Source organism: Drosophila santomea, chromosome 2L, assembly GCF_016746245.2.
Source record: "Drosophila santomea strain STO CAGO 1482 chromosome 2L, Prin_Dsan_1.1, whole genome shotgun sequence".
Taxonomy (NCBI): domain Eukaryota; kingdom Metazoa; phylum Arthropoda; class Insecta; order Diptera; family Drosophilidae; genus Drosophila; species Drosophila santomea.
The window spans coordinates 3,483,742-3,497,724 of record NC_053016.2 but is presented as its reverse complement, the minus strand read 5'-3'; the positions used below and the strand labels follow the sequence as shown (position 1 = coordinate 3,497,724).

General features: G+C 41.1%; 1 protein-coding gene across 2 annotated transcripts; it reads left to right on the top strand.

Annotated features, from left to right (window-relative positions):
• The first annotated feature begins 2,355 nt into the window (after nt 1-2,355).
• On the top strand, nt 2,356-13,006 carry LOC120450407 (protein transport protein sec31). Of its 2 annotated transcripts, XM_039633417.1 has the most exons (3): nt 2,356-2,462; nt 2,521-2,581; nt 11,852-13,006. In XM_039633417.1, the coding sequence occupies exon 3, from the start codon at nt 11,852-11,854 to the stop codon at nt 12,812-12,814; it is 963 nt and encodes a 320-aa protein (XP_039489351.1). In that variant the 5' UTR covers nt 2,356-2,462; nt 2,521-2,581; the 3' UTR covers nt 12,815-13,006. The 2 variants fall into 2 exon arrangements, with proteins under 2 accessions (XP_039489351.1, XP_039489340.1); XM_039633406.1 differs by having other exon boundaries at nt 2,356-2,581.
• Nucleotides 13,007-13,983: the final 977 nt, after the last annotated feature.

Sequence of the window (13,983 nt, the reverse complement as noted above, 5' to 3'; positions counted from 1 at the left end):
GATTTTGACAATTGATAGATTTTCACAGCCTAAAATATATTGAACATATGATATATGTTCCATGTAAAAGGCATTCAATTTTTTAATTTCCTTTATCATTTCTAATTTGAGCCACGAGCACCTATGACTCCAAAATCACCCATTCGTGGCATCGCCTGTGTTTCCCATTGTGGTGCACTGGTGACGGGTTGGCTTATGTCTTCGCCTGCAAACTTGGCCCGCAACTTCTGGCCAAAATGCAGCCGGCAGTGCAATTACCAAGACAAGCAGCTAATTATTAGCATAGATACATAGCGGCAGTGTCGAATCTGCTCACGACCACTGCACGCACACTTTTGAATTTTTATTTTTTTTTTTTTTTTTTTTTTTTTTTTTTGCCTTACGTAAACCGTGCCGCCCTTGTATCAGGTTCTTGCCAAGATTTGGCCTTGTGGAGCTTAATATGCGGCCAGTGTGGGTTTCCAGGTGTTTAGTTTGGTTTCGGTGGGAATTATCCGATGACTTTTATTCGAGAACAAAACGATTGCGTGTCTAAGGCACATTAAGCTCCTTTGACGGACTGTGCCGCCTTCGTCACTCGTCAATTGAGTTGTCAGCACCAGAAGTGAGAAAAGCCATTAATCGGGGTGGTCGCTATTTGGTTATGATGCGATTTAGACTGGGTGCTAAATGGCCAAAGAGGCCGGGTCCAAATGCAAATCGAACCGGAAATCGCGGCGGCTGCGATTTGAAAGTGAAGAGTAGCACTCCCCACAAAAGAAGCGATTTTCAAAGACTCCGGCCAGCTTAAATAGCACAATGAGCTAGTCGATCGCGAAACTTGCTCATTTGAAAGTTGAGTTCAAGTTCAGAAATGGCAATGGCAGCGGCAGCGACAACAGGTTGCTATAATTTATTTACCACAATAAGCTATTATCCCACATACACCAATAGTTGTCAACGGGAACGATGGAGCGGCAAGAAACTCTTTTTTTGTGGTTTTTGGGTGGTTTTATACTCTAATCGAAGTTGATGTTTATTTTGTTGCTTTGGAGATAATAACTATTTGATTTATTTAATGGTAAATGAGTTCAGCTAGTATAAGTTTTTCTTTTGAAGTACAAATATTTCTTTTAGTTTTTACTTTTATCATTTATTACATCTAAATATAAGTTATATTTAAATAATTTTCTTTCCTAATAACACATCTGCTTAAAGGCAGGCAGACAAACTACCCATCAAAATCGTTATACCCCGAAAGTTACTAACCAACTTCTTTCAAAGCAAATGGCCATCCTCAATGCGCATTCAATAATGACTTTGATCTTTTGCAAGGGAACAATCGAATATTATTTTGGCAAAGGCATGTGAAATGGAAACTAACAGCCAGTCTGATGTAATGGGGAAGTGTGAGACATTTAGATAACATTTGGCCAGGTCTCTCGCAAAAATTTGGATAGGCTCTTGAGGCTCTGGAATTTTGGGGCATTTTTGGGCATTTAAAGGAGGGCCAGGAGAGCAGCAGCAGCAGCAGCTCGAAAAGTCGTGTCAAGACAAAGTGCAATAATTCACACTCACTTTCGGGTTTGACGGTTTATAGGTGGGAACACCAGAGAGAGACCAGATACACCAGCAACATTAGCAACACAACGTTGCAACTTGCAACTTGCAACCCCGCAGAATCGCAGAATCGACAGCTCGGACATGACCAGACACTCCACTTATATATGTATGTAGACTCCCGCGATTATGAAACTCTACATGAGCACGGCTGACACTCTATATAGTTTATGACTTGATAAACCCTCGCATCGATCCGCGTGCAAACCCATTGTCCAAATAAAGTCATAAGCCTGTGTTGTTGCAGCCTGCTGCTGCAGCAGAGACCAAATTCAATTTACGATTTGTTTGATCGAGCATTTGAAATATGAAATGTTGAACCAATTTTGCCTTTGCCACCGGCGTCAATTTTCAGCTCTCCGATTTATAGTTCAATTTGATCATGATTTATCCAAACGCCCATAAATAATAACCAAGATTAGGCGGCCACCAGGGTGTGGCCTTTCGGCTGTGCCTCTAATTGAACGCGATCCGAAATTTAATTATCGCCAGCCGAGTGGTCAGCCATCAGGTGCTCCAAGATGACCATCTCCCGCTGATTTGCATACGCTTCTAGGGTTGAGATGTGTCTTTTATAAGACCGAATGGGATCCCCATCACTGCGGTAGCCTCGTCAGCGAAGACTTGAACCCAAGCCGAAGAGCCTGCTTCGGTTTCTTCGGGCAGTCGGTTTCTTTCGGAGTGCCGGACTTTCGGAGTCGGCGGCTACTTCTACTTGCTGTTGCATAAAAAGTGGTTCAGTGGAGCAAACGCCTTCAAACCGAAAGCGTCGCGAATGCCTCTATTCAATCGGAGACTCTGAATCGCGCGGAAGTGTAGTGCATCCAAGGATCAGGATTCTATATCCTTTATAAGGAGCGAGTGTAATACTCCCCTGTGTTTGTTTGGTTTAAGTAAATAAACACATAGGTTTACTTGCAGCAATCGGAATATACACTTCTTTTGGATACATCAAATAGTTGAGTTCTAAACAAAAGTGAAGGTAAGAGTGAGCCAGTTCTTGGCATAAATTTCTGAAATCGTCATTTTATTAATAAGCTTTCGACGAAAGTTCCGAGCAACAAAAAAAATGTTATTTATGATGCAATTTTTTGTTTCGCTGTACTGTTTATATTCAGTTATGTTTCTGACGTTTAAACACTTTATTGACTAATATAGAAAATGTTTTTGATAACAAAAATTAAAATCCGGTTTAAATTCTCAGCATAAAAATGAAATAAAAAAGGAATTTCATTATTTTGCTTAAATTCTTATTAAAACTGTGTTTTTTTTTGGATTAGAGTAATTCATGCGTTCACATAAGTCCATAAATTATAAGCTCCTATTATATTCCTTACATTTTTTTGTTGAAAGCTTTTCAATTTGAAATGTCACAGATTGCATTAATAACCAATTAAACGAGAATCGACATTCCTTTCAATATGTTTTTCAATAAATTATTCTTCACCTGATAAAAACATATTTTTCAATTAAAAATTCATTTTCGTTTGCATCGAAAGTATTAGAACTTGATTCAGAACTATTTATTTATTAACATTTTTTGCTAATGGTTATGTTTTGCGATTTTTATACAAAACTTTCTATAGGCCAAATGTCACGGGTTGCATAAACATGGCAATCATACAAATTATTGACTTTTTAAGAGGATCTATACCAAGATACATAGAAATCTTTCAGCGGCTCAAATTTATTAATATCCATACCAGTTTGCCTAGTTTTTGGTTAAGCTCTTGTATTGCGGAAATATGCTAGCCATAATGAATACAAATTGTGCTAAGTTATAATAGAACAGACTTCGGCTTTCAGGGGGATCACGTATATTGGCAGTAAAGATATAGAAAAAAATAGACTTTATTGTTGACTGACAATTACAAGTTGTGTTTTCATTACGGATTATTTTGATTAGGTTCAATTTGAATTGGAATTGGCCATTGAATTGCGCTTTAATCAGTCTGACAGACGTCACACGGTGGCAGACAGACTAATTTGCATATTAATTTTAATTGAGTGAACAGCGACCGGCAGGAGACATCCATCGATAAAGTTCATTCGAATTGAAGTGGAAAATGTCAGCCCCGAGACCGAAAATCAAATGGAAATGGAAACTGAACTGAAATAGAGCCATTGGCAATGCAGCTGCCCTGGCAACGTGGTGGGTCCAGTAAAATCCGACACAGAATAAATTTAAATACAATGCAGGAGCTACAGATTGCCGAAACAAATGTGGTTACAGCATGAAAAAGCTGAAAAGTGCTCTTTCGTACCCAAAACGGAAAGCAAGTTCGTTGCCTAAGTCTTTTGATTGATTGACTAAAAGTCGACAAATTTATGGCAGCATCATCCCCCTCTCATTTCTCTTGTTCCTCGGAGTCATAAAACCCCACCTTTTCAAGCTTCCGACTGGCGAGTGACAAGCTTTGCAAATTGTTACACACTAACCATTCAATGTCATTGCTGAAAAACTTGGCGAAACCTATGCAAAGCAGACACATAAAAAAATCGCAAATCTCGCACTATATTCCATCATCGAATTTGCATATGCAAATTTCATTCCCACGACTTTTAATTGCGATGAAAACAGAAACTAAAACTGGACATCGAGTGGAACTGCTGATAGAAGACCTGGAAGTAGCCAAGTGATATAATTCTCGATAGTTGTTTGTCTTTCAAGCTGACAAAGCCAAGGTCAAGTGCGTGATGCTATCCCCAGATATTTATTGCCTATCAAGTCTGTTTTGGAGCTTCTTAAGTATATGCTTTATGAGCAAGAATTTATTGGGTTTTTATGATTCATCTTCTTGAAAAAGTTCGAGCTAGTGAATTGCATTACTTTCATTTCACTATCACGATGATATAACAAATTTAGGATGTACCCTACGTTTTAATCGGTAGAAACATTTTTATTATCTTTCGCTTAAGTTTTTCTAGGAAACGTTCCATTCACCAAAAAAGATTTTGCAGCTTTTAACTTGCTTACAACTTGAATGATTTAAGGCCTCTCTCTCGTTTAAATTTCATATGTAGTACTTACTAGCAAGCCAGTAAATTTCATAGATATACATTTTAATTTTTGACCATCATCTTTGAGCTAAAAGCTTTATTTATGTAAGATAGCTGGCTGTCTCTAGGCACTTGCGAATAATTCATCAGTTATACTTTTAACCCCATAAATCTTTTCTAATGGTTGCTGCTAGAGTATACAATCTTCGCTTTACTTAAAACGACTATTTCTTTTTATGATCTACTATGGCCTGGCACATCTTTGGGTCATTTTAATTAACACAATTAGCAAAGTCGTTAAGTAAGGCAAATTAATGAAGCAAAGTTAAATGACTTTTATTTGAATTCAATTCGATATCCCCACAAGATATGTGTCATAATCAAGTCAGAACTCTGTCACTTCCCTCGGGGGTAAATGGAGCAGGTGAACATGGATTTGAAATTCAAGTGAGCTTAATTTATGGCAGAAAACTTAATAAATAAAATAGCAAACCAGACCCGGCCAGGCCATGCCAGACCACAAATAGAACCATGGGTGAGGCACAAGCCAAAGTCTTGGCTGCACCCAGAAATGCGTACAAGTCCGTTGACATTTCGCCCGACAACCTTACAAGACACTCCAGCCTCCGAGTCAAAATCGGAGCCACAAACAGCGACAGAAACACAAGACGGGCCCTGAGACAGACACTTACTAATTGAGTTCCCCCTTCGAGACTTACATTAATTACTTTCTGACGGGGAAGGTGGAGCGGCGGCGTTCTGAACTTTGGGTTCATTAAGGGTGGGCGGCGCCCAGTTGGGCCACTTGGGCCAGTTGGATTAGGTAACTCTTGTATCTTCGCGGGCTAAATGTTCAATTTACAAATTAACCAAAGCAAACAATTCGGTGCAGAGTTCAATTACAACAGCAGCAGCAGCGGGAAAACCAACAATCGTTGTGAAATCCCTTGCAGGCGAATTCAATATCGAAATGCGAGTCGAAACGAATAACAAACTATAACAAGGGCAGGCCGACGAATTAATTGAAAGTATTTACAAAACTCGCTAGCATTTAATATCGGCTAACAATCAGAAAAATTAAATGGAATCGAAGCCACAGCTAAAGAAGAAGGGCAGCCACTCAGTGATTGAACCCAAAATTGATTGAGCCCAGCGGGAGATTGGTTTAAAAGACTGGAAAAATCTTCAAGCTGTCGAAAGGGTTTCCACCCACTGACCTCTGGGTAATTAAGCAGTTGATTGAATATCTTTCAAACGAGTACATATATTTCTCCAGAATTAAGCAAGATAAGATGACTGAGCTTTTACAAATCCTTCCATTTTCCAAACGAATATTGCTTTTACTACAAACTCCCACCGGTATTTTGCAACTATCCAATTGAGGATTGAAGACATTTCTAAGAAGAAACCGAGTTGATCCAATCCATTGTTGCTCTGCCTCCTGTTACTCACATTTTCCCCCGAGGCGACGATTATTGTTGGTTAGCCAAAAGTTCAAATTGTCAAAAATATTGATTGTGGGCCGAGTTCAAGTTGGGTTGAGTTACTCAAGTCAGTCCGGCAGTCACGCACATGCCCCTTTCGATTTCGTTTGAATCCGAATCTCTTTTTAGCGATTTCTCAATTCAAGTTTTGAGTATAAGTGCTATGCAAATCGATCCGCGGAGCTACCTGAGCCCAAATTCAATTTGCATTTCCCGAACAAAGTTCGTGATATGTCAGGGGGCGTTAGAATGTGTTGGAGGTCACAACGCCCCTTTTTGGTACTCGGTGGTTGACACTTTTGCTGGAACTTCGCAATTAGCAGAACCTTTCGAATAAATCGTCCAATGTCGCTGGCATTTGTGATGAATTTCGGTTGAGCTTTGCTTTGGGTTCGGTTTAATTCCGTTTTAATTGCTCTATCAAAATGCCAAAGCCCGCTAGCCAAAAAACGAATGACTGAGGCAACGAACTTGATCTGAAAACGGGTTGAATCTGCCTTTTGTTTGCTTGGCTGTCAACTCGCCCCAGTAATAGTTTAAACTCACTGTTGATCTATAATCTCGGGATCTCAATTTGTGTTGCCTTCGATTTTGCAGTGATGTGTTGCTCTTGGTGCTGTTGCATTTGCATAGCTGTTGGCACCTGTCCCAGCGTATTGAAACATTTTTATTGGCATTTATATAGCATTATATATCGTACACATGTTACTTCTTGTTTATGCTTATTTTTCGCTCTTGTATCCAGGTCAACTCGGCTGTCATTTGATGCAAGTTATTAGGCAATGTTCCTACCCCTCCTCGCCAAGCTTGTTCAACTACAAATTGCGTTTTGCATTCAGTTTGGCCTAAGCTAACGCACATGTGGGCGTGGCCTGGTCACTAAGGCGTAGCTTTTGATTAGAATTTTGCTGAAAAATGTGTGAGCACTATGTGTTTGCCTTGAACTGTGCTTTGAGGTGGGGAAGTGGTTTCACCCAATAAAATCCTTTTAAAGTATAATTCACGCAGTCTTTAAACATTCTTCAGAAAACAATTAAATTTGTTCCTATTTCATTGAATTTCCCAGTGATTTGCAGTAATTTTTCTTTACCACGTCTGACCCAATTCTTCAACTAATTATAGATAACAACAGTTTCCAGCCAACTCATGTCTTCACTGATTAACTTTCCAACTGTTACAAATCCGGCTTGTTGTATTGTAATTAAAGCATTTTCAATGCCAACAATGGTCTTTGTCTTTGTATCTTAAAAATGTTACAAAGTATTTTAAGACCTTTCGAATTTTTTTTTTTGTAAACTAAGAACATTATTTAGTTAGCAGGCTGCGAAAAGTATTTGATGCAATTAGTCTCGCTTGAACACCCGCTTTAATTGCCGAATAGAATTTAAGCCGCCACCATGAGTGATTAAGTAAATTAGCGTTGGCCAGAACGCGATAGACCCACACAGATAGGATCATTTGATTTCAGATGGATGTTGCAACTGGCTGCGACACCCAGCAACTTGCAACAAGCAACCTGCTGCCTGCGAACGACATCAATTAGCGGCGTTTTAAGTGCGTTCCACATTTGGCGTGAAAAAAGCTGAAAAGCGCAAGAGGAAAATGCGTCGAAAAACGCCTCAAGTCAATCAATTTTCCTGCTGTGTGGAGTACACAGAAAATATTTTTATCTCTTTCAAAGCTCATCAATTATATGGTCATGCTTATCAAATAATTATATTTATAACAATTCGGCTCGGATTGGCAATAGATTAGCATGTACTTTTTACATTCGTAACAGGTCTTAAATTTTTTTTCCTGTGCACTGGGCAGCAAGGAGGCCCGAACTTGCAGCTCGGACCTGGTCAAGATTGCGTGGCCAGATTGGAAGCCATTTGGAAAGGCAGTGCTCGAGTTACGCGCCGGCAACTTACGCAAATTTTGCCAGTCCTCCGTCCCCTGCACAGTCCACCGTAGTCCACCGAAGTTGCCCAGATCCTCGATCTGTGATCTCCCCTAAGGCCCGAATGTCCAAGCCACTAAAAGCCGCCTCATCAGAGGGAGATACTCAACGACACACCCTAATTCGAGACACTACGTGTGCGAGTATGTGTGCTGCTGCTGGCTGCGATGTCTGGATCTGGGGTTTTCAAACTTTTTAATTGAAATCTGCAATGGTCTGACTGTCTGGCAGACAACTAGTTTACGCATTTGAAAGTGCTGTGCTGTGCTGGTAATTAAAAACTTGTCGTTCGATTTGATAACTTTTTTCTGAGTACCCTTAAACGATTGGGGCAAGGAGACATCGAGCTGGGGTTTTATGGCCTTACTATAGCTAATGGCTTTTATGGGATTAGGAATTGATGGTTAGCTTAATGCAATGCAATTTTTAAAACATACGTTTTATTGCCTAACTATATTTTTGAGTATTAAAAGTGGACAATATCTTTAGTGACAAAACAGTTAAAAACTTAACTATTATCATTAGCTCATTCGCTTAACTTTATTGGAATTTTGAAACTTTGCAACTTCCTTAACTATTTAGAATGTAAAAAATGTCATTGTAAGAGTATTCCACCTTCAAGAAACTTCAACACGATTCCTTTCACGTTTCTTAGTCGGTCAACGCGGCGCATACGCAACATTTGTCATGATATGTCCACTCGGTCTGGACATGCTCATTTTCGGCGTATAAGTCGCCGGTGCAAGGATGTACAGCTGAGTGATTAATATGCTGGCAACTTTGTTAGCTACCCCCTCTCTAAAAAAAATAATCAATTCGCATACCGGCCCTGCTCCCTCATCTGGCGATTTTTAAGTAGCGATGCCAATTGATACCAGTTTATCAAACCAGTTTAAACGCAATGCGAAAACCCAAACAAAACGCCCCTCGGCTAATCCGAAATACCCAAAAAACGTATGAAAAGATTGGGTCTTGAAGCACATTGCACAACTCTCCTGGAGAGGAGGTGGCCATAACGTGACATCCTGACTACTGGATCGCTGCAACTTAATATGCAACGCATTGATTACGTTTTATGGCCGCAACTTCTTAGCCTTTGGCTCTTGGCCAAAAGTGAGTGGGAAAAACGCAGTTTTACTTTGGCGCGACTAAAGGATTTTAATTAACCGATTGGCTAAAAATCTCATTTCCGTTGGCGTTGTACATTGAACAAAATCCGCTACAATATCTATGATGCAATATCATCCGAAATGTGCCACGCAAAACTTATCAACAAATCAAAGCGAGTCCAAGCCGCATTGACACACTTTCCACCGCCCGCTTTCCACCGCCCACTCCCCCCGCCCCTTTTTTTTTCCTGCTGGCGGAAAATCCACACACAATTTATAGAGCAATGTGCGTTTGGACCGGAGCAGAAAAAGCCTGGCCCAAAGCGAGGTGCGTGAGCCGTTCAATCAATGCAATTCATTCATTGAGCCTGAAGTGGCCAACAACACGCAAGTTGACGTTTTGCCTGCTGGCCAAGTGCCTTTCAAGTACAGAGGCGTTGTTGCAGGGGGGGTGGTTTGTTTTGTTATATCAGTTTTCAAGTTACTCTTCAGATGACATGTGCTTTAGATTCTTCTAGTTACTCTTCAGTTGATATGTGCTTTAGATTTCATATCATAACATTCCCTGCCCGAACTGTCACCCTCACTTTTTTTGATGACGTGTGTTTTTCCAGTTTTCGATGCTTGGCACACGCTGGCAGCTCAGAAAAAATGCGTTTTCGTAGTATGCAAACAAAAAAGCAGCACACGCAAAAAAAGATAGGAAAAACGGCATGAATCGATGATCGGCAAAAAAGTTGCGTATGTCTGCAATTTATTGATTTATTACAGTGCATATAGAGCGCATAATTTATTACAAATCTATTAGAGTTGGGCCAGCGATATGAGGTTTTAGTATTGGGGGTTTTTTGTGCGTGTCAGAAGATTTATTTATCAAGGAAGGTAGGAAAACGAAAGACTTAGGCAACAAACTTGATTAATGAAACAAACAAAAGAAGTTGAAAAGAAAAACCATTTAGAACAGCATCGTTAAATACGACTTAATAGCATGCAATGTTTAATTATTATAGGATAACAATCTATGAACTGAATTACTTTAGCAAAATGCTTAATAAAAATCCGTTACAATCGATTCATTGAAACAAACAAAAAAGTAGAAAAGAAAGACAATATAGAACAGCACGGTTTAACATGACTTAACAGCATACAGTTCAATGAATTTTAGGATAATAATCTATAAGCTTAAGTAATTTCAGCAAAGTGCTCAATAAAAACTCCTTTGCAATCAATTTAGTGGGATACATAGTTACATGCATTATTATCTCCCCCTGTTAATGACTTAATTAAACGCCTTTTATGTAAACAACAGCAAGTGAGCTGGCAACAACTGCCACTCGATGCATGATCTGAACCCGCCACTGACACCCAGAAACGCCCACGCAGCAGCAACCACAACAGCAACAAGTGGAGTGGAGTGGCAAAAGGGGCAACAACAATGACCACACGCCACTGCGCTGCACACTTCCCACGCCCCCTTTCCGCCCCCTGTCGCCTTCTAGCCATGGCCCCTGAATTTGAACCTGCTGCCAGTTGCAGCGGCTGTTTGTTTTTGCATCTACACAGAGAGAAAAAGATTGCGCTGCCAATATCTACTCAAAAGGATTTATTGAAAAACATTAAATTCAAGAAAAGAACTTCTGTTATATATCTTTAAACAAATCCAGAAAAACAAATATTGAAGTAGGTCAAATATTTAAAACTAAAGAAGTGACTTAGAAATCTTTGTAATATCTACATAAGAATGATAACATCATTGCATAACATTATATAATACAATTTGCAAGTCAAAAATAAAAATTTTTTGCTCAGTGTATTTGTGCAGTAGTGGCGACTGCCAGTTGATAAATATCATTAAACCGCCCGCCTCGCCGTTTGCCTTTGTTTAGTGCGCCCAAGAAGATTGATAATGCGGCACCAAGGAGGGCTATTTGTGTGGGAAGTGTTAATGGGACGAATGAATATAAATATCCAATTAAGTGCAGCCAATCGATTTAATTGGCTGGCGATTTCTTAAAGGGGATCTCTTGGGTGGGGAGTGAATGGAGGCAAGACCCCCGGTGACTACGAGATGTTTGCGATCCGATTTGCTAATTAGCTTGTGGCGCTCTCCCCTGACCACCGCCTTCCATTACGATCGCCGCCTTGGGCAATGATCTCCGCATGAAAAATCACGCCAATTACAGTAGCGGTTACCTCGATCCAGCAACTTAGCGATTCACCGATCCGCCGATCTACCGGCCGGCCACAACCAGTTAGTTTTAGCTTCGCCCCACCGCAAAGTTAAATCAATTTTATCAAAAGAGTGAAGTTAAAGAGATTGAAAGCAGCACGAAGGCTGGTTACTCATTTAAAAAGCAATAAATACATAAAGTAATATATACACACAAAAGTGGTCACAATTAACATAAAAATATTACTACTCAAATATTACTACTTCCTCCATTAAACCAAAGCATGGTAGTACAAATATACCCCTTCAATGTACAGGGTATCCACTTCATAGACAGCGGCAACCGCTGCAGTTGAGTGATTTCGGATCAATTATGTTTACGGCAGCTCATTAAACATTTATCTAATTGATTGAGCGGTTATGTGATGTCACATAAGCAATTACATGTGTGCCAAGACTAAATCCCCCCACCAACTTTGTGTCTCCCCATTTAATTACACATTTGATCGCCTTCCTGAAGAAATCCCCTCTTGTTACCTCATTACAGATGCCTTGCCACCGACTGAGTATTTTGGGTCTGTTGATTCTATCTCTGGTCTTGACCAACGCGGATGTGGGTTACCACTACAATAGACCGACGAGACCCACAGCTCCTTCGGCGCCATCGGGCGCAGGATCGGTGTATACGGGTCACCAGTTCAGTGCGCTGCCCACCATACATCCACTGCCTCCGATTCCGGCACTTCCACCACTGCCCACGGCCAGGGTTCCGCTACCCAGGAGTCGTCCCACAGCTCCGGCTGCCAGCATCGTTAGTCATTATCTGCCACCGAAGCCAGTGGTCTCCACATACATTCCACCGCCAGCTGCTGCCCCCATCGCATCCATAAGTTTCCACGGAACGCCCACTTTCAAGCCTAGCTATGGACCTCCACCACCGGCACGAACTTCTCTTGCCACGCCCATCGTGGTGCCGCCCACTGGACCGGCTCCATTGACCGCAGGTGGAAATCTGCGCATTCCCTTCGGCAAGCAGGCGCTGATTTCCCCCGGAGAATCGTACGTGGCCAATGGCAGGCAGCTGAAGCAGTATGCCGTCATCGAGATTATCGACAACGACATAGACGAAACACCGGGTCCATTCCTGTCCAGTACGAGTTTCTTCGATCGCTATGGCGCACATGTGGGTGCTCCGTCGGCCAATGGAATCCAGCTGGACTCCCGGGCCAATTCCCTGCTGCTGGAGCAGCAGCAGCTCGCCATCCAGCCGAGATCTCAGGGTGGAGCACTGGGCGGAGATGCCATTGCCCTGGGATCGGGTGGCCTGGGCTTTGTGCGATTGCCCAATGGGAATGTGTACCTCGGCTCCGGATCCCTGGGCTACATCAGTGGTCAGCAGCGGGTGGCCTCCGTACTGGAGGCACGCACTCGATCGGAGTCCACGTCGGATGCCCTGCACTTTGGGCATGGTCCTCTGGGCGGAGTCGACAATCTGCTGAGGTTCAAGTAGAGAGGCTACAATCCTTAATCGCGCACACATCCGCACCTACATCTATGAAAATTATGTATATTTTATTGTAAATATGTAATTAAACAAGTTTAAACCACTGTTTGTGTAGACCGTAAGCTTGCCTAAACTATTTGAGATTCTTGTACATTTGTCCTATGCGAAACATCGAAACTTGATCCAATAAATATAAATATGGTTAAAAAATGTGGAATTTGAATTGGAATTAATTCCCAATTTCCTTATAAATCATGAGGTTCACAGTGGCTCCATAATGAAATGCCATAAAAACGGGCATTTGTGGAACTATCAATTGCGCCTAAAAGTAGACTATAATTTGGAAAACTTTACGATGATCGCATGAGTAATACAAAATACTAAGAAAAGTAGCGCGCAGTTTCAAATCTCATCTGAATAATTATTTTATTAACAAATCTTTTCATACAAAAATACTGAGTTACAAACATTTGCTTATTTTTGATAAGGCCACTTATTTTATATTCCTCCAATAGCCATTGTTTTGTTTTCAACTCAATTTCCAAGTTAGATAGTTTGAACAATTTGCTCGACTGTCTGGCGTTGTTTACTAATTTAATTAAATTGATTTGCCTTTTATTTATAACTCTGTAAACATCTGGGCTCCACTATTTGCACTATCTCGTGCGGTCGAATTTTTGCACTGCGATGCTAAATCTTTGCTGAGCAAACACTTTTTGCCAGCGCCTGTTTGCCTGTTTGCGATTAGGTAATTATTCATGCGCAATATTCAAATGGGTCTGGAACGTGCCGGGATTAGCCAAGTGGATGTTGTCGTAGTTGTTGGACTTCTAGGGATCGGTCTATCTGAACATGTGCTCCACACGCTACCTTTGTATATATATAAGAAAAGTGGTAAGGGGCGAGGGACGAGGTCGTTTCCCAACTGCGCAGTTCCTAAAGATCTATATTTTTTGTGTGGGGCTTGTTTGCCGGTTTTTTGGATACACACAAGCGCGTTGTTGATCTCTGGCTTCTAATATACAAATGTATAGCTTTGCAGTAAGTGGGACACGCGCTGCTGGGGCCACTGACTGGCTAACTAAAAAGCCGGCCGGTATTTCCAGCTGTCTAGCATGTGTGCCTCCCCCAAAAGAGCCTGAATTTCTCTTCAAACAGTTCAACAAACTGCCGAA